General features: G+C 39.5%; 1 protein-coding gene across 1 annotated transcript in view; it reads left to right on the top strand.

Annotated features, from left to right (window-relative positions):
- dock3 (dedicator of cytokinesis 3) overlaps window positions 1-21,825 on the top strand; it is a 946,041-nt gene that overhangs the window by 780,943 nt on the left and 143,273 nt on the right. Inside the window, exons 29-31 of the mRNA XM_072280136.1 lie at window positions 1,771-1,846; window positions 2,965-3,065; window positions 4,032-4,090. Coding sequence (XP_072136237.1) covers window positions 1,771-1,846; window positions 2,965-3,065; window positions 4,032-4,090 — 236 coding nt within the window. The remainder of the gene's footprint in view (window positions 1-1,770; window positions 1,847-2,964; window positions 3,066-4,031; window positions 4,091-21,825) is intronic.

The following is a 21,825-nucleotide window of genomic DNA, read 5'->3' as shown; positions in this document are numbered from 1 at the left end:
GTGATGCGAGCCATCATATATCTACTTATTGAAAATAACTGTTAGCACATTGATAACTTCCCTATTGTCCCTTGATCTTGGCTGTGCTTCTGTTAAAACTCTTCCTATATACAAAATGGCTCTTCAGCAAATTAAAGTGTATTTATGTTTAAAGAAGAATCTGTTAATTTTAAAAGTGCTACTTCTGGGACTAATTTTTTACAGCTGATGATTATTGCCAAGAATTGCCTTCGAGCCTACCTCGTAATGATCTTCCACTTTATTTTTTATCTTGTTCCTTATCTTCTCATATTTTCAAAGAACACTTGTTTCTTTAGTGTGGTAAATCTGTGCAATTTGTTGCCATGAGTGGCTGTGGTGGCCAAGTCATTGGGTGCATTTAAGGCAGAGATAGATAGGTTCTTGATTAGCCAGGCCATCAAAGGGTATGGGGAGTGGGGATGTCTGGAAGAATTGGATCAGCCCATGATTGAAAAGCAGAGCATACTCAGTGGGTGAATGGCCTACTTCTGCTCCCGTATCTTATGGTCTTATGGTTTCAGGACCACTACTGCAATAGAAATTGAACTTGCTTCATATGGCAGAAAATCATTGGATTATCCATGCCACATAGTTCACCTTTAATGCTCCACTCCACCAGTCTTTGAGGATGAGCGTACCAATAACTCATAATTCTCTATGAGGAAAAAAATTGCCTCATATCTACCCTAAATAGTCATGCCTTAACATTAAACAGGGACTCCTATTTCTAGATTCTCTCATGAGGAAATATCCTCTCCCAATCAAGCTCCCTAAGAATCTTACGTTTCATTCAGTCCCCCTCCCCTTCACTCTTGTAAATTCCGGCGGATACAAGCCCAGTATATTAAGCAATCTACCAATTCCAAGTATTAATCTAATAATCCTTCTCTGAATTGTTTCTATTTTATTAAGATAATTAAATGTGGCTTACACAGTACTGAGCTTCAGATTTGGCCTTACAAATGCCCAACGTAACTTGTAGATTCAACTCCTATCACAATGAACAATGAAATTCTGTTAGCTGTTTTTATTAATTATTTGCAGTGTCTTCACAGAGGCCCTTTGCATATAATACCCAGCACATTAGTTCCTCTGCCTCACAGAGCTCTGCAATCTTCCACCATATAAGTTGATCTCTTGCTGCCAAAATGTAAAAATTCCCGTTTTCCCTTGTTATACTTCATTTGCCAGCTGGTTCCCAACCCACCTAATCTAATTAAAGTGTCCTTTGTAACCTCTTTATATAGAATCATAGAGCACCATAGCACAGAAACAGACCCCTAGTCCCATTTAGCCTGTACCACAACAAAGGCTATGTGCACAGGAGCATTTCAGCTACTGTGTAGCTGCGCACCCATGCAGTTTTGAGGAATGGTGTGCCCAGTCTTTCCTCATAAGACAGTATTATTGTCCTCCATTATTAATCCCCTAGTGCCACTTTCTGAATCCCGATTTTTCAACAGCATTGTTCTGTAATGATATAATTATTAACAAGGAGGAGAGTAATTAAAAGCATCTTTCTTTTACATGGGACTATTGTACTATAAAATGATTTAAGGCAGAAATAGCATCATTATATTTGAAAATAAATATGAACATACAGAGAAACTGAGGGATAATTTGAAATCATGGTTACAGGTGATCAGCTAGCATCAACACAGATGAAACAAGCCAATGGTTATTTTATAGTGGTCGGGTTAATTTAATTCTGAATGGCTGTGGATTTACATGTGGTTATTGATTTTACAGCATCATTGTTACCACTGTCCAATACCTGTCCCCAGCATTACACAAGAACTTCACAGAAACAGATTTTGATTTCAAGGTGAGTGTTTTGTCTATTTAAAACAAAAGATAAGAATTGTTGATGAGGACAATTTGTCCTTTCTCCTGCGCAGGTTTCCTCATTAGCTGCAAAATAGGGGAGAGATCGGAAAGCCCTTGAGGCAGAAATTCGCACGTGCCTAAAGATCAAAGTACAGATGAGGAATGTGAATTGTTTGTCTATTTCTCTACAGAGTTAGTCTAAAATGCTCATACAGCAGGAATTCTGCAGATGCTGGAAATTCAAGCAACACACATCAAAGTTGCTGGTGAACGCAGCAGGCCAGGCAGCATCTCTAGGAAGAGGTGCAGTCGACATTTCAGGCCAAGACCCTTCAGTTAGTCCTGACGAAGGGTCTCGGCCTGAAACGTCAACTGTACCTCTTCCTAGAGATGCTGCCTGGCCTGCTGCGTTCACCAGCAACTTTGATGTGTGTTGCTAAAATGCTCATATTCATTTCTATCAACTAAATTAATGTCTAAAGTTCTTCCCAGTTCTTCTCTTAAGTTACCCTTCGTCCAGCTAACTTAAGTACCTTTGATATCAGAATTAAAATCTTGTTTATTATCATTAATATCATTAGTAAAATTTGTTGCTTTATGGCAGCAATACAGTGCAATACATAAAAATTACTCTATGTTACCAAAGGAAATATATTTAAAATAAATAAATAGAGCAAAATGGTGAAGAAGTGTTCATGGTTCATGGACCATTCAGAAATCTGGTGGCGGAAAGGAAGAAGCTGTTCCTAAAATGTTGAGTGGGTATCTCAAGCTTGTCCAGGATGGTGAGGGTAGAAAGATACCTTCTTGAGCTACTGCTTTTTGAAAACGTCCTTGATGATGGGAATGCTCGAGCCCATGATGCAGTTGACTGAATCTACAATCACCTGCAGCTTTTTTCATTGCTGTGCATTAGAGTCTCCATAATAGGTTGCAACACGATTCAACCTACTGACTATCTCACTCCTTACATCTCATCAGCAAATTTATAGATATAACTTGAAAAGCCTGTTTTCAAGTGGTATCTCTGTCTGCTGTAGTAGCGAGCTCTGATCTGAATGCATTTTGAAGTGCATTTTGAAATTGGAAATTTTTCATTATTACTTGTTTCTGCAGGTATGGAACTCATACTTCAGCTTGGCTGTTTTATTTATAAATCAGCCAAGCCTTCAACTGGAGAATGCCACTCCCGCCAAAAGGAAGAAGATTTTGGATAGGTGAGTGGTGTGAAATGTGTAGGCTTCCATTCTGTAAGAAGAATTGTGTGAATTTCACCTACTGTGTTGAGAGTTCCTAGTTCATCTGGAAGGAATATGCATCATAAAATGAGCATTAGATGTACAGTACTAAATACACTCTCTCACACCCCATTCAGAACATATATCAGAAGTGCTGCATGTATACAGTACCTCCAGCATTGTTAAAGAACCCTCCCATCCTTCCCTCAGTCCCTTTGACCTCCTGCCATTAGGCAGAAGGTAGCACAAAACCAAAACTGTCAGGCTGGGTAACAGCTTCTTTCCCCAGGCTGCTGGACCTCTAAGCACCCTGCTGCACACAGCACACGGCTAACACTCTGTCTGAATACACTGCCACTCCCACCCCACACCCCCCCCACTATTCCCTAACTCACAGACACACTTCCATCCTGCACAGATCACTTCTCATCTTTTATTACTGTTGTTTCACATATTTATACTTCTACTTTTTTATTATAATAGTGCCAGTAATATTTACTGTCTTACATAAACTGCACCTCGCACTTTACATCAACAGTAACAGAGTAAACAGTTACAGTAACAGAGGAGACTCAATGGGCCAAAAGCCTAATTCTGCTCCTCTATCTTGTGGTCTTATGGTGGTGATCCCATGCCACTCAGGGACTCTGCTAATATTATTTTGTGACTGTATTGTATGTGCTGCATTGTAGCTATATGTGCTATGTGTGTGCTGTATTTTGCACCTTGGCCAAGAAGAATAATGTTTCGTTTAGAAGTATACATGTATGGTTGAATGACAACAAACTTGAACTTTAACTTGAACAAGCAAATTACCAACTTTCCTTTGTATCCAATGATGAGTCTAATTAATGAGTGATTGAATTGGCCAAATTTTAGTATATCTGTTTATGTTGTGTTGTCAGCTTTGGCCTAATGCATTTTTCCACGTACTCTCCTTGATAGATACGGTGATATGAGAGTGATGATGGCCTATGAACTCTTCAGTATGTGGCAGAATCTGGGTATGTTCAATTAGAAAATGCGATGGGAAATTGATAAGGGAAACAGAATGTGTGGTCTAAATGCATGAGTTGTCATTTGTTACATGAAAACCTTTGGGAAACATTAAAAACCATGGGGCAGCAGTAGCAGGAGGGAAAAGAACAAAAGGGAAATTAAGCATGACGTGATATTTTGAGCTTCAACTGAATCGAGGGCACCCTGTTACCATTGAAGGCACAAGCCAACTCATCGGCAACAAAACTAGAAGCAACTGCCTGATAACATTTTGGGGAAACCATGACGTAAATTAGTGATTATGAAACTCATTCAGATATTACGTGTGAGTATTATTGCTACAATATGGAAATAGGATCAGTGCTTTGGGAGTCTTATAATTACCAAGTACTATTCTGTTTTTGCATTGTCCTCTCTTCAGTTAAATCTACCCTCAGAGCAGTAGTTCTGGTCTCCTCATTCCATTCATCTCATGTCTTCACAGTTCCATCTGTAGGAAAAATTACATCATATATCTGCTTATATCCATGTGTCAATGATGTCAAAATATGTGAGCTTTAATTTCAGAATTTTATCACTACAAATTTTTAAATCATAGTACATTTTTTAAACACTGTTACTGTTGAACTAGTTCTGTTGGGTGATCAGAAATTTATGGTGAATATCATCGTATTGGTGATTTGGTGCAAGGTTATTTTTAAGTTCAACTCTCTTAACCTGAAACAAATGAACTCATATTCAGAAGGAACATAAGGAAATAGGAGCAGGTGTAAGGTGATTTGAATCTCTCTTAGAATGACATAATGTAAGAGTTAAAAATGCAAACATGAGAAAATCTGCAGATGCTGGAAATTAAAGCAACACACACAAAATGCTGGTGGAATGCAGCAGGCCAGGCAGCATCTATAGGAAGAGGTACAGTCGACGTTTCGGGCCAAGACACTTCGTCAGGGCTAGTCTCGGCCCAAAACGTCGACTGTACTTCTTCCTATAGATGCTGCCTGGCCTGCTGCGTTCCACCAGCATTTTGTGTGTGTTGCTTTAACGTAAGAGTTACCACTGTTTTGAATTAAGTTTCTACAAATTCGTTTTATTTGTTGCTTTGACAGAAGGATGTGATTGTGAATATAAGTTTCCAGTCTATATGTTTGCTGCTTGAGGACTGGCACTAGATTCCTCACCTGATTTATATCGCTGCTGCAGTGTGACAATCAGTCCCATGCACCACAGGAAAATCATTCGTGTCTTGGGGAAAAACAACAAAATAACAATTTCCAGTCAAAGACTGCTACCTGACTTGTGGAGTATTTCCAACATTTTCTGTTTTTACTTTAGATTTCCAGCGTGTGCACTTTTTGATTTTCACTTGTGTTAAATTCAGTACCACTTTCTGTTCCAGGAACGTGTAACCTGAAGAAGTTCTACCCTGCAGTCCAAATGAAGGGTCTTTGCCTTGAAATGTTAACTGTTTCATTTCCCACAGATGCAGCCTGAGTATTTTTCAGCATTTCCTGTGATTGTTAAAGAGTCATAATCTCAAAGAAAAACAGGAATTTGAGCTCTCCGTAAACTACTGTGCCATCTGTAATTCATCCACCACAATAAAATAAAAAGTCGCATCTGAGCAATGAAGATTACCCAGTTACAAGCAAAAAAACACAGATGCTGTCAATCTCAAATGAAAATGCTAGAAATATTCAACATGTCAGCCAGCATCTTTGTAGAGCGAAACAGCTAATATTTTGTATACTGAGGTACAAGAACCTGAAACTTTAGCTATGTTGCTCTCGCCACAGATGCTGCCTGAGTTCTTTCTTTTTCAATCTTTTTATTAATTTCATAGAATGAAAACATAACATAGCAATAATACAAATAGTAGGAGATACATTGTTGCACTTAAAATGAGTAATTGTAAGACCAAATAGTATAAATTGACAAAGCTCCCAATGGTGTAGAATAACAATGAATAATACAGGGCAAAAAAAAACTGAGAAAAATCATGAAAAAGAAAAAAAAATAGAAAAAAAAACCCCATCCCAAAAAAAACTAAACAGAATTAGTCAACTAAACTAAAAGACTTGGGCAATTCTAACAACTTAAAAATGGGAAAGAAGAAAACCTTAGTGTCGACGACTCCATTCCTCTCAACCAGCAGTACAGAGAAATAAAATAAGTTTGGAAATGGTCAAATTACATCAAATGAAAATGCTGAATGAATGGCCTTCAAGTTTTTTCAAATTTAATGGAAGGGTCATAAAGTTCTTGAGTATTTTATATTTATATTTTATCACCAATTGTCAATGTGGCATCTAATTCCATTGCACAAGTAACATGCATGAGCAAGCATTAAACATTGGAATTTATGATGTTACCATATATAACTGTAAAATAATGGTTCTGCTGCCTGAACTATTCTGGAGGGGTCCTTCATCAATGTGTACTCTATGTTGGTTGTCGTATCCAACAATAACAGGATACGTTGCGGGAGAGTTTTAAAGTGGAAAAGCCACTGCAGTGGGGCAGTTCCACTCTCTCAAGCTCGGAAGTCTAGGTCCAGTGGTACGAGCAGTCATCACAAACTGGGGTCTTCCTTGGTTGCAGTAGATGACCATGACTTATTCTATGCCTTGTCATGACCTTTGCTCTTCACAAAGTGTTGCAGAATCACCTTCCTGGCCGTTAAATATCACTGTTGAACCCATCCGTCCACTCCACTGGTTCTGACTTCACATGTCAGGGCAAGCATGAGCCTTTCTCACCACGGTATGAGACCCAGCAGCTACTTTCACCTGGTTTAGCCTGCCTGTCAAGCAGTGTACCAAGGTGTAGCCATATGCAAACAGCTACTTGGAGTGACAGGTGAGAGTTGAGTGTCTGGTGGGGTCCAAAAGTGAGTGAGTTGTCCCAGAATGGGTATGACAAGCACTTCTGTATGCGACTGAGACCATAACTATCCATGGCAGGCACCTCAAGGCACCACAAAGAGACTACCTCTGCAAAACTCTTTAAATTCACTGGAAGGATAAGCAAAATATATTTCCCATTCTGACATCCACAACTAGAGCAGGCAAGTTACATCTCACCAGACTTCTGAAATAGACACTCTCTTTCAAGCTCTGACAGGGAAAGAAACTACTAGGCAGGCAGTAGAAACCACTCCCGCTGGCAGCATTCCACACTCTTAACACCCACAGGGTGAAGAAGTTCCCCTGAGGTTCCCCTTAAATATTTCACAGTTCGTCCTTAACCTATGGACAGCTAGTTCTAGTCTCACCCAACCTCAATACAAGTTCTGAACCTATGTTTCAACTTTAAGCAGTCATGGACAAAAGATCCATGGAAGTTAATGTATTTCTTCAAGAAGTCTTTGCACATGTCATTAAATCTTTTCTAGTGGTTGGTGAAAGGCTATGGATGAGACTGGAGATGACTTTGAAGGATGACTTCAGGCATCTATAAGCCTAAAAAGATCTGTCTTCATCTGTTGTCTGTTACTTGACTGCCCAAAATAAAGACTAGTTTAATCGTGAATGTTATCACCTTACGTTGCCAGCAGACTTATGCTGCTTAGAGCCATATACGTGCTACAGGGAAGCATCTCAATAGTTGCAGTGATGCGAAGGAGGACAGACAGATGGTTTCCTATGCCACCTGCAAACTCCTTTCTTTGCTGACATATGAAAACAATGGTGCCATTCTAATCTTGCAATCTAGAAGAATTATTTTGTACTGCAGGATCAAGGACGTGAGTGACTCTTGTAAGCAGGTACATCAGCCTTCAGCTGCAGCATTATGATTAGACCCAGAATGTTTTAATGAAATCACCCATCACTTCCATCCTAGAAAGAATGAGTTCAGCTCTGCACAAAAGCATGTGCAAGGATTGTGCTGAATTACTTTCTCCTGCAAGCTTTCCAACATGCACCAAGCATTTCAATGTGCATGGTTTCTATGCTCTCCCTATCTGAGCTCCCCGCAGTACTGCAGTAAATAACATCCATGGGGCTTCTTTCCTTTCCCACTGCCTCACCTTCTAGCTAATCATGCCTAAAGTTTCACCATGTGCAGATCTTTCCTAAATTAAGTTCCACTGTATGCAGGGAGTTGGTATCTGAGCTAGTAACACTGTGCCTTCATTTTGTTCCCCTGTTGATCAACTCCTACCTACAACAACACACACACAATGCTGGAGGAACTCAACAGGTCAGGCAGCACCTATGGAAGGGAATAAGCAGTCGACATTTTGGGCCAAGACCCTTCATCAGGACTGGAAAGGAAGGGGGTCAAAAGCCAGAATAAGAAGGTGGAAAGTGGAAGAAGTACAAGCTAGCAGGTGATAGGTGAAAGCAGGTGAGGGGGATGGTGGGTGGGTGGGTAAGGTAGGGCGGATGAAGTGAGAAGCTGCAAGGGGATAGATGGAAAAGCTAAAGGGTTGAAATAGAAGGAATCTAATAGGAGAGGAAAGTGGACCATGGGAGAAAGGGAAGAGGATGGGCACAAGGGAGGTGAGGAGGAAGGATGGGGTAAGAAGGGAGCTAGAATGGAAAAAGAGAGAAGGGAGAGGGGGAGAAATTAGTTAGAAAATTTGACTGTCAGGTTAGAGGCTACTCAGACAGAATATAAAGTGCCGCTCCTCCAAACTGAGACTGGCCTCATTGTAGCAGTAGAGGAGATTGTGGAATGGGAAATAGAATTTAAAATGATGACTGCGAAAACCTGCCTGCTGTGCCTAGTTAGGTCAGAATTCTTGCATAAATCACCAAGGTACAGGAGTAGGTAAAACAGAATGAGACGTGGGCCTGCACCATCTGGATCTTGTGAATCAGAGAGATTATGGTGTGAAGGCAAGCGAATGTGAGAGGGAGAATAGTGTGAAGGTACTGTTATCTCCAGTGGCTTTATCCCTGCTACTGGCTGTGGACTCGTCATTGTAATGCACATTGATAGCTGGTTCTTTCTTTTCTAAAGGAATAAAGCAACCCACTTGTGTATATTATTACTGCAGGCACCAGTAATGCACCAGCTTGTGGTAGAATAAGAGGCAAGTGTATTGTGGACAATGTATAAAAGGTGTAGCTGGTTTGGTTAACAAGCTGGTAACCCGAGCACAAACTGAGCGAAGTGCATAAGATTTGTAGTGGTGCTAAGTATGTAAAAGTAAGGTGAACCAATGAATTTTAGGTGTGAGTCCTTATTAAACTTGTGATTGATTCGGCATAATGCAGGTGCTGAGGCAGTCAGTAGGATCTGACCTGCAGCACATAATTTAGACCCTTGAACTGTCTAAGACACTCCATTCAATTCCTAAGGTAATTAGAGTCATAGAACATTACAGCACAGAAACAGACCCTTTGGTCCATCTGGTCTATGACAAACTATTATTCTCCTTAGTACCATTGACCTTCACCTGGACCATAGCTCTCCATATCCTGCCCATCCATGTACTTATCCAAACTCTTAAACTCCACCACTTATGTTGGCAGCTCATTCCACACTCTCAACACCCACAGAGCGAAGAAGTCCCCTGAGGTTCCCCTTAAATATTTCACATTTCACCTGTGGACTAGTTCTAGTCTCACCCAACCTCAGTGGAAAAAGTCTTCTTGCATTTACTCTATCTATACCTCTCATAATTTTATATTCCTCTATTAGCTCCCACTGTGGTAGCAATGTTTGTCTGTTGAGCTTACCAGTTTTGAGTAGTTAAATTTATTTTTTCTGCTCTTGCCTCTCCACCTCTGGCAAGACCTCCATTGCCCTAATTCCCATGTCCTTAACTTCTCCCAAAGTATTCCAGATCACCAGCAAGTATCTGCAGCAGCCACAGTACACATCTTTAAGAAGGGGCATGTGGCAGAGAATAGCGCAGTTTGGCTTCAAGTATGAATGAAACTGGCCAGCTGCTGTGATGTCTGACTAATGACCAGCATGGTTAACCTGATATGCACAGCAATCATTGCAATAACACACACACAAAAGCTGGAGGAACACAGCAGGTCAGGCAGCATCAATGGGAATGAACAAACAGTCAACGTTTCAGGCTGAGAACTAGGTTTTGTTTGTTGCTTTGGATTTCCAACATCTGCAGTCTTTCTCATGTTTAATCAGTAATAAGCAGTCTGGCATGCTCTCTGCATTGGAATAGCAGGTACTAATGAATTACACGTCACAATCTATGCTTGGAGTCCATAGGATTTAGATTTAGCACTTGCTGTCACAGGTATGTCCCCATCTAATAACTTGCTACTATATCTAGTAACCTGTGACAAATTTATAAAAATCAAGCAAATATATTTATAAAAGTTGCTGGTGAACGCAGCAGGCCAGACAGCATCTCTAGGAAGAGGTACAGTCGACGTTTTGGGCCGAGACCCTTCGTCAGGACTAACTGAAAGAAGAGCTAGTAAGAGATTTGAAAGTGGGAGGAGGAGGGGGAGATCCGAAATGATAGGAGAAGACAGGAGGGGGAGGGATGGAGCCAAGAGCTGGACAGTTGATTGGCAAAGGGGACATGAGAGGGTCATGGGACAGGAGGCCTAGGGAGAAAGAAAAGGTGGGGGGGAACCCAGAGGATGGGCAAGGGGTATAGTGAGAGGGACAGAGAGAGAAAGAATGTGTGTGTATAAATAAATAACGGATGGGGTACGAGGGGGAGGTGGGGCATTAGCGGAAGTTAGAGAAGTCAATGTTCATGCCATCAGGTTGGAGGCTACCCAGACGGAATATAAGGTGTTGTTCCTCCAACCTGAGTGTGGCTTCATCTTTACAGTAGAGAAGGCCATGGATAGACATATCAGAATGGGAATGGGACGTGGAATTAAAATGTGTGGCCACTGAGAGATCCTGCTTTCTCTGGCGGACAGAGCATCCCTCCCCCTCCTATCTTCTCCTATCATTTTGGATCTCCCCCTCCCCCTCCTATTTTCAAATCTCTTACTAGCTCTTCTTTCAGTTAGTCCTGACGAAGGGTCTCGGCCCGAAACGTCGACTGTACCTCTTCCTAGAGATGCTGCCTGGCCTGCTGCATTCACCAGCAACTTTTATGTGTGTTGCTTGAAATTCCAGCATCTGCAGATTTCCTCATGTTTGCAAATATATTTATGAAGCTTTTCTTGAAAAATATATTGTATGGGTGTATTTGAATGTAACTTCTTACCGAAGAAATTCCTTGAAATTCACCTGAAAATAGGCTTAACCAAAACTAAAGCAAATCAGAGCAAAATTTCTGGGAGGGATTTCATTAGCAGCAGAAACATCGTTTTGGTATTCCCCATGTGACATCAGTAATAATGAAACAATTTATATTTGCCTCTAAGGTGACCTTCAGTGTCATTGACCATAAAGATGACAGCTTTTGTTTATTCACTAAACAATCAGCTGTTGTTAATCCTTTTTCTCTGATCTATGCTGCTCCACAGTACTCTGCAGCTTCAGGTTCACTCTATAAACTGCTTGTGCTTAACACTGAGCCTTCTTTGTAATTTCACTTACTTTTCTGCCCTCAGACCTAACATTCAATGGGAACATGAAATCCTTTTTTTAAAAACATATTTGGTTTATTGCCAGATTTAAATGAATATATGTTGTTAATGGGTGGTGATTTTAACTGTTGTTTAAATCCTTTGATTGACAAGAGTTCAACCAATCAGTGGCTTCTGAGTTATTCAGCATCACTTATTAACTCTTTTTTAATTGATTATGGTTTGATCGAAATCTGGAGACATCTACATCCTAATGATAGAAATTATTCCTTTTATTCACACGTTCATAAAAAATATTCGAGAATCGATTATTTTATAGCTGATTTCCAATTTTTGTCCAAAGTCCAGAGATGTGATAATGACGCTATCCTTGTTTCAGATCATGTGCCTTTAAGCTTAGCTTTTGAATTGAATGATGTCGGTATTGCAAACTTGCCTTGGTGTTTTCCAGAAAATTTATTACAAAGTTTGGATTTTGTCAAATTTATTGAGATTCAGATAAAAATTTTTTTTCTTTTTAACAATACAGGAAATATGTCAAAATTGATTATATGGGATACATTTAAAGCATATTTGCAAGGTCAGATAATCTCCTATTTGGCTAAGCTTAAGAAACAGACAAAAATAGAGTTAGATAAGATTTTAGAACAAATTAAAGACTTGGATAATACTTTGCAGTCTCTCCTAACATTGCTTTATTTAAACAAAGGGTTAAACTTCAATCACAATATAATTCACTATGAACCTATCCGATTGAAAGAAATTTGTTTAAATTGAAAAGTCAATTTTATGTGTTTGGAGATAAAAATAATAAGCTATTAGCATCCCAATTAAAGGCAGCTAGAGCTAAAAGACAAATTTTAAAAATTCGTAAGGGAGATGGTAGTTTAGCTTGTAATTATGAAGACATTAATAAAATTTTTCTAGACTTTTACAGTGGACTTTATAAATCTCAGTTTCCAGCTGATCCTTCTAAAATGAATGCCTTTTTACAAAAGATTGATTTTCCTAGAATATCTGTTGAAGATAAACAAACTCTTGATACTCCTATTACTGAAAAAGAAATTCAGAAAGCTGTTCTTTCAATGCAATCTGGTAAAGCTCCTGGATTGGATGGTTTTTCTGTAGGATTTTATAAAAAATTTGAAAAATTGCTTTCTCCATATATGTTGGAAATGCTTAAAGATTTTTTTTGTTAGGAGAGTTACCTCCCACATTATATGAAGCTTCTATTTCTTTAATTTTTAAGAAAGGTAAAGACCCTACTGACTGTGCTTCATATAGACCTATTTCATTATTAAATGTGGATGCTAAAATTCTTTCAAAAATAATGGCTAATCGACTGGAGAATATTCTAGCTAAAATTATTTCTCAGGACCAGACAGGTTTTATAAAAGGCCATTATTCCTTCTCTAATACTCGGAGACTGTTAAATGTTATATACTCATCCCTTTCTAACAGTCCCCAATGTGTTGTTTCTCTTGATGCTGAAAAGGCATTTGATAGAGTTGAATGGAAATACTTATTTAACGTTTTAGAGAAATTCAACTTTGGTACTAATTTTAATCAGTGGATTAGAATGATATATAAAAGCCCTATTGCTATTGTTATTACTAATAATTGCAGATCTCCTTTTTTTCGACTTTCGCGGGGTACAAGACAAGGATGTCCGTTAAGTCCCGTTATTTAATTTGGTGTTGGAACCCTTGGCCATTGCACTTTGTGAAGCTAAAGATATTAATGGAATTTCCATAAATGGGACTATTCATAAGATCTCCCTTTATGCTGATGATCTCTTAGTTCATGTTTCAAATCCTGAAGAATCCATTCCTAGTTTATTGAAATTATTAAATGAATTTGGAAAGTTTTCGGGATATAAACTAAACCTTTATAAAAGTGAATTATTTCCTCTAAATGATTTTGCTTCTATACATGGTGACATTCCTTTTAGATTTACAGACTCTTTTAAATATTTGGGCATTATAATCACTAAAAATTATAGAGACCTTTATGGAACTAATTTGGTTCCTTTAATGGATTTTATGAAGCAATTATTTTGTAGATGGAGTCCACTTACACATTCGTTAGCTGGCCGAATTTATGCAGTTAAAATGATGATTTTACCAAAATTTTTATATGTATTTCAAAATATTCCTTTTTTTTAATTAAGAAGCTTTTTGATCAGGTTGATTCTATTATTTGTTCGGAATAATAAAAGACCAAGAATTGAAAAATATCATTTACAAAAATTAAAAAAGGATGGAGGTCTTGCTCTGCCTAATTTAAGAATGTATTATTGGGCTGTTAATATACATTATGTGTGTTTTTGGTTATACTGGACTGATAAAAATGAACGACCACCTTGGGTTGATTTCGAATTGAAAGTTGTGAAACGATTTTACTTAACTTCATTATTAGGAGCTTCTTTACCTGTACAACTAGCCAAAATTTCTAATCTAAATTTATATCCTATGATTAAGCAGTCATTACAAATTTGGTACCAGTTTCGTAATTTTTTAAATCTCAAAAAATTTAACCTTCTTAGTTTAATTTATCAAAATTATTTATTTAAACCTTCACTTAGTGATCCTACCTTTTTTTCTTTGGAGGAATAAAGGAGTCTATTCCTTCATGGATCTGTTCCAAGAAGGCCAATTGATGTCTTTTGAGAAATTAGTAACTAAATACTCTCTCTCGTACTCACATTTCTTGCAATATTTTCAGGTCAGACATTTCTTACAAGAATATTTTTTTTTAATTTTATTTTTATTTGGATAAGGAATTCACAAATATCATGTACTTTTTTCACACATATAACCTTTTCCATTTTTTTATATGTATAAAACTACAATTATCTATACATTCTTAAGTACACATTGAGATGATATAAAAGGAAAATAAACATTTAAATAGATAATTATGTACTGTGGTAAATCTAACCTATTAGGCTAAGTAATGGAATTAGTTGTTAAGAAAAATGGTAATAATAGTTTCCATATAACCCTTCTGGACCATTTCCACTGGTCCAAAATGTTGTATATAAGCCTATGTATCAACCATTCTAGGTGTTTATATCCTAATTTGTTCATGCTTACTCCTGCCCGCAGACATAATTATCCAATCCCTATGTACTTATTTACTTAATTTTTTCATTTTTTTATCCCTTTCCCAAATCGTTCCCTTTACTTGTGTTAATTCTCTATTTTCCAAAAGAAAACAAAAAAAACAAACATTTAGACTAGGGGTGCTTACGTTAGCAATATTACTGTGTTGATGAGAAGTAATTTTCCATATATACAAGATTCTGACCTGTTAGACATTATTTTAAAAATGAATCTTTTAGTGAAAGGCTTTATTAGGAAAATTTATAATTTACTATTACAACAGTACAATTATCCTTTACTTTAAATTAAGCAAGATTGGGAAAGAGAGCTTAACATGACCTTGATAACAGACGATTGGTTGTGAATTTTGAAGTTGGTTAACTCTTCTTCAATTACTGCCAGTCACTCTTTAATTCAATTTAAAATTGTACATTGTTACTATTTGACAAAGGAGAGACTGTCTAAAATACTTCCTAATGTTGATAGTCAGTGTGATAGATGTAAAACTGAGACAGCTACATTGATATATATGTTTTGGTCGTATTCTGTATTGAAACAGTTTTGGAAATCTATTTTCTCTACAATTTCTAAAGCTTTAAAAATTAATTTACAACCTAATAAATTGACAGTTTTGTTTGGTATAATCCCTCAATATATTCATGGTATTTCTACTTCAGACCAACATGTAATTGCATTTGTTACATTATTGGCCAGAAGGGCTATTTTATTGAAATGGATAGATGCCTCTGCTCCCACTTTGATACAGTGGTTCTCTCAGGTGATGCTATGTCTTAGTTTAGAGAAAATTAGAAGTCGAACTTTTCATCATCGATTTGACTTTGAGAAAAGGTGGGGGTTCTTTTGCCCGCCACTATCATTTGATTTGAGTTAATTAAGATGATCCCCTTCTGATTCTTGTTTAAATGGATTTGAGTTGGTAGATTGATGTTTTTCTTTTATGGAAGCTTGTATGGCGTATAGCTCCAGGGTTGTGCTCCCAAAGGGTATTTTTTCGGGGTTTTTTTCTGTAGTAGGGTTTTTTTTGTATTAGTTAGTAGGGGTTCTTTTCTACTTCTTTCTTTTTTACAAAAAAATAGTTTTAACATTTTACTGTAGCCCCCCGGCCAGTCTCAGCATCGCTCGGCTCTCTGTCGATAAATAAAAGGCGCCACACTTATCAAAGTTCAGTCTCTTCGTGCACAAACAGTTGGAGCTCAGGACCCTTCTTCTTCACCCTGCGACCCCTCAGACCACCTCAACCGGCCACCTGGGACCAACAACGGTAGTCAACCAGACACTCCACACGAGTCCGTCTCCGTCTCCTCTCCTCGCCAAACGCCCCGCTCGGGGTCCGACCCCGTTAGTGGACTCACAGTACCTGGTCCGTCCTCTGTCTCTCTCTCCTGCCTTCTGCCCCAAAACCCCGCACATACAATATCTTCAGACACACCAAAAGCATAACAACTATCGCAATTGGTTCATTCGTCCTCTTATCAATAGATAATCCAAAACAGACTACTAGCGGGAAGGACTTTCTCAGCAGTTAACATAACAAAGAAGCCCTTTCAATTATAACATAAAAAAGAAGCCATTTTAATTAGACTACGCAGTAACATTAAAAAAAGAAACCCCTTACACTATTTTTTCTTCTTATTATTGATATATTGTCTAGATTTGTTAATCAGTTATTTGATAATTTAATTCTTATTGTACATATTGACATGTTGACTTTATACTTTAATGTATTTTTTGCTGATTTTCAATAATAATTAATAAAAAAATTTAAAAATGAAATGAAATGAGATCAGGTAAAGAACAGTTCATCACCTACCTATATTTTACAGACCCTTCTGCTCATAGCTAAAATTCTTTCAGGAGCAATATCCATGTAGGCTATGCTTCACCAAGACTGTGAGCTTCTGAAAGCTCAAATCCAAGCTTTCAAAGTTCAAAAAGACGAGAAAATTCTGCAGATGCCGGAAATCCAAGGAACACACACAAAATGCTGGAGAAACTCAGGAGGCCAGGCAGGTGATAGGTGATAGATGAAACCAGGAAGGGGGAAGGGAAGTTCAAAGTACATTTATTATGAAAGTACATATACTATATACAACCTTGAGATTTGTCTCCTCACAGGCAGCCGCAAAATGAAGAAACCCAATTGAACCCATTAAAAAAGAAGGCCGTCAAACATAAGAACAAATCATGCAAACAATAAAACATAAGCAAATATCATTCAGAACTAAAGTTCACGAAAGTGAGTTCACAGCCATGATCCAGTCACAGCCGATCCAAGAACCTGTAAGTTGCAGGCCACAGCTTCAGTTCAGCGCAGAGACGAGTAAACCTCGCTGAGCAGCAAGCTGCACACCAGCCCATCCCTCGCCTCCGGCCCCAACACCCTACCTTTTCAATCTGGCCCAGCGCTGAAATCAGACAAACCTCGGCTCATTTCTCACCCTCGGGCATGGGCCCTGCTGCCTCAATTTGGCCCTTACCCAACCTTTACAATCTGGCCTGACACTTAAACCAGTCAAACGTTGACTCGTTTCCAGCTGTCAGGCATGGCCCCACCGCTTCGCCTTGGACTCACAGCTTTGAATCAACTCCAAGTCCGCTCCAGCAAAGGCCATACGTTGGCTTGTTCCTCACAGGCCCCGCCACCTCCATTCGGTGCATACATGACACACTGCAACCATACTGCACCTTCGAGCCTTCAGTTCACACTGCAAAAATGCCAGGTCATACAGGCAGTTCAAAAGCTCACAAAGGGGAAATATAGGCTATTCGTTACAGTGGTCGTTTTACAGAATATGTGTCATTAATGAAGTAGTTAGCTAGTTAGCAGTAGTTTTGACCTGTAGCTTTGATCTGTTCCTGGGATTTTTTACCTGCTCAATTTTAAGATCACTAATATTCGCTGTTTGCCGGCCCTTAGAATCACTGCAGACTGCTGCCATTGATTACGCTGTCACTTCCTCCGGTTTTATTTTATTTGGAGATACAGCACGGAACAGGACCTTTGGGCCGCCGAGCCGTGCCACCCAGCAATCCCGAGCCTCATCACAGGACAACTTACAGTGACCAATTAGCCTACCAGCCAGTATGGTTTTGGACTATTGGAGGAAGCCAGAGCATCCCGAGGAAACCCACGTACACACAGGAAGAGCGTACAAACTTTCTTACAGAAGACTTTAAAATTGAACCCCAAACTATGACATCCTGAGCTGTAATTGCATTGTGATAACTGCGATGCTACAGTGATGCTCATGCCTCGGGGAGCTCATCCAAGCTCCAGAATTACAGATTAAATTAGTAAATTGGTTTATTGTGATCATGTAGTGAAGTACAGTGAAAACTTTGTCTTGCAAACTGTCCAAACAGATCAATTCATTACAAAGGTGCATTGACATAGCACAAAGAAAAGCAATAACAGAGAGCAGAATGAAGTAACATAGTACAGACAAAGTGCAGTGCAGGTAGACAGTCAGAAACATAAGAAACACAAGACATAGAAGCAGAATTAAGCCATTGGGCTGTTTTACTATCCCTCTCCACAGCATTCTCCTGCTTCCTCTCCATAACCTTGAATGCATTACTAATCAAGAACCTATTAACTTTCACTTTAAATGTACCCAATAACTTGGCCTACACAGCCAACTGTGGCAATGAATTCCACAGATGTGTTGCCCTCTGGCTGGAGAAATTCCTCCACATCTCTCTTCTAAAGGGACACCTTTCTATTTTGAAACTGAGCTTTCTGGTCCTGGACTCCCCCACTATTGAAAACATCATCTTCATGTCCAGTCTATATGGACCTTTCAGTGTTCAGATGGTTTCAATGAAATTCGCTCCCCCCACCATTCTTTCAAACTCCAGCGAGTAGAGGCCCAGAGCTATCAAAGGATCCTCAGACATTAACCCTTTTACTCCCAGAATCATTCTCATAAACCTCTGATCCTCTCCAATGCCAGCACATGATTTCTAAGATAAAGGGGGCAAAACTGCAAGTGCTGTCTAACCAATGCCTTATAAAGCCTAAGCATTACATGTTTGTTTTTATATCCTATATTATATAAGGTGCAAGGACACAACAAGGTGGATTGTAAGGTCAAGAGTCCATCTTAACATACTAGGAAACCATTTCATAGCCTTATAACAGTGGGATGGAAGTTGTCCTAAGCATGGTGGTACTTGTTTTCGGGCTTGTATCTTGTGCCTGAAGGGAGGGGCAGAAGTGAGAATGTCTGGGGTGGATAAAATCTTTGGATATGTGGCTGATTTGCTGAGGCAGTGAGAAGTATATACAGAATCCTTAAAGGGAGGACTGGCTTCCATGATGTGCTGAGCTGTGTCCACAACTCTCTGCAAGTTTCTGCAGTCATGGGCAGTATAGCTGCCATACCAAGACGGAAAATTTGTGTTAACAAAGCAAAATTATGCATTAAAGACCTTTCAGAAAGCACCAGGGAAATTATTCAAAGACCATGCTTATGATGTCCATCAAAAAAAGGAGTTCCAAAGGTTCACAACCCTTGGAGAAAAATGTTCTTGCATGTTTTCTGGGGAAAGATGCTCTTGCCATAGAGCAAGTACAATATAGGTCTACTAGACAGATTCTGGCACTGCAGGAGTGTTGTATGAGAGGGTGGCTCAATTAGACATTTAGAAGAATGAAAGGGGATCTCATAAAAACAAGACTGAACACACCAGATATTTTCCTAATGGCTGGAGAATTCAGAAGAAAACCTTACAACCTTAGGAAATCGGTATGCCTTTCAGAACTGAAGTCAAGATAAATTTCTACATCCAGAGTTCAATAGTTCCATTTAATAGCAGAGAATGTATTACAACCTGAAATCCTTATTCTCTGCAGACATCCTCGAAACAGAAGGAAACTCCCAAAGGATAAATGACAGAAAAAGCGAAAGAACCCCAGAGCCCCAGCACCCCCCCCCCACACAAGCAGCAGCAAAACAAAAAACCCTGCCACCTCCCCTTCCCCCCACTTATTCTAGCATTAAACATCAGCGTCCCCATCACCCATCATGCAAACAGCAGCAAAGCCAAACAGCAAAGAGGGAGGCGATGGGCAGGCAAGAACATAAGGTGAGAGAGGGAAAAGGAAATGGGGACTGGTGAAGGTGAGTCCCCTTTTCCATCTCTAACCTTATCTCTTTGCCTGCCCATCACCTCCCTCTGGTGATCTTTCCCTCTTCTTTCTTCCATGGCCTTCTGTCCTCACCTATCAGGCTCCCCCTTCACCAGCTCTTTATCCCTTTCATCAATCAACTTCCCAGCTCTTTACTTCATCCATCCCCCTTCCCTGTTTCATTTACCACCTTGTGTTTCTCTTTCCCTCCCCCAACTTTTAAATCTATTCATTTTTTTTCTCCAGTCCTGCTGAGGGGTCCTGGCCTGAAACGTCAACTATACTCTTTTTCCATAGATGTTGCCCGGCCTGCTGAGTTCCTCCAGCATTTTGTGTGTGTTGCTTGGATTTCCAGCATCTGAAGATTCTCTCATGTTTGATGTTAGAATATGAAGAACGTTAGTGTTTTGCTGATGGGCTGGGAGAAGTCACCCTCTAGAAACATAGAAACATAGAAAATAGGTGCAGGAGTAGGCCATTCGGCCCTTCGAGCCTGCACCGCCATTCGGTATGATCATGGCTGATCATCCAACTCAGAACCCTGTACCTGCCTTCTCTCCATACCCCCTGATCCCTTAAGCCACAAGGGCCATATCTAACTCCCTCTTAAATACAGCCAATGAACTGGCCTCAACTGTTTCCTGTGGCAGAGAATTCTACAGATTCACCACTCTCTGTGTGAAGAAGTTTTTCCTAATCTCGGTCCTAAAAGGCTTCCCCTTTATCCTCAAACTGTGACCCATCTTAGCGCTATCTTTTGCTCCAACCTTCATATTCTTTGCTTCTCTATCATACAAGGTTGTGGACAACATCTTAATATATTCAAGAAGGAAATTGACATATTTCTCAGGGCTGGAAGACTTCATTTACAGCCCCCGGTCACTAATGGCTTGCCTTCTCTACAGATAGGGTGGCATGGTAGTGTAGCAGTTAGCATAATGCCATTACAGCAGCAATGATCCAGGTTCAGTTCCTCCGTTGTCTGTAAGGAGTTTGTACATTCTCCCTTTGAGTGTGTGGGTTTCCTGCAGGTGCTCCAGTTTCCTCCCACATTCCAAAGACATATGGGTTAATAGGTTAACTGGTCATATGGGTGTAATTGGCAGCATTGGCTCATTGGACTATGCTGTATCTCTAAAACAAAAGTCTGATTCTTCTACACTTCTATCCCCCACCAACATGGCCCTTCAGATCTTATGTGAATAGAGGCTTAAACAGCTCCCTTTCAGCAATATCCTCATTTGCTTGGCTGGCCTTATCCTTACATTGTACCACACACCCATAACCCCATTTACTGTCTTCAAATCAAAGGTGTAGCTAAGGAAGTTAGCATTATCTCAAGTGGCACCTTTTCTGTATATATGGAAAATCCTTGTTTCAAACGTCCTTCTTCACCTCTCTATCCGGTCCATTGATAACTATATTTGCACACTGCATGCATTCAGCCAAAAGACAAGAATTTCATGATCTTGGTTGACAAATTGCTGTCTGCTCTTCTCGTTGCAGGCAAAGGTTAAGAACCAATATTTGTTATGTCCACAGATATCCATAGGTTAGGGCCACAAGAGACTGCAGATGCTGTAATCTGGACCAGTGAACAATCTGCCGGAGGAATTCAGCAGGTCAAGCAGGATCTATGAGAGGAAAGGAGTTGTCAGTCTTTCAGGTCAAAACGCAGGGTTTCTATCCAAAATGTGGTCTCCTTTAGACACTTTGTAGCCTCAGGCCTCAATAGTGAATTTAACAGCTTCCAATAACTAGCCTTTCCTATTCTGTGTCAAGACTGACCTGTCATCAACCTAATTTTCTCTCCATAGATGCTACCTGGCCCACTGAGCATTTCCAGCATTCTCCTTTTATTTCAGCTTGTCAACACCTGTTGTGTTCTGCACCTCATGATTCCAGTACAATTTTTGTTCCTGTCCTTACCTATCTTCTCCTATTTACACACTTCCACAGCAATCAGCCATGATTAACGAGCATTTATTTCACCTCTTAGATGA

Source organism: Mobula birostris, chromosome 16 (assembly GCF_030028105.1).
Source record: "Mobula birostris isolate sMobBir1 chromosome 16, sMobBir1.hap1, whole genome shotgun sequence".
Taxonomy (NCBI): Eukaryota; Metazoa; Chordata; class Chondrichthyes; order Myliobatiformes; family Myliobatidae; genus Mobula; species Mobula birostris.
This window is presented reverse-complemented; position numbering and strand designations above follow the sequence as displayed.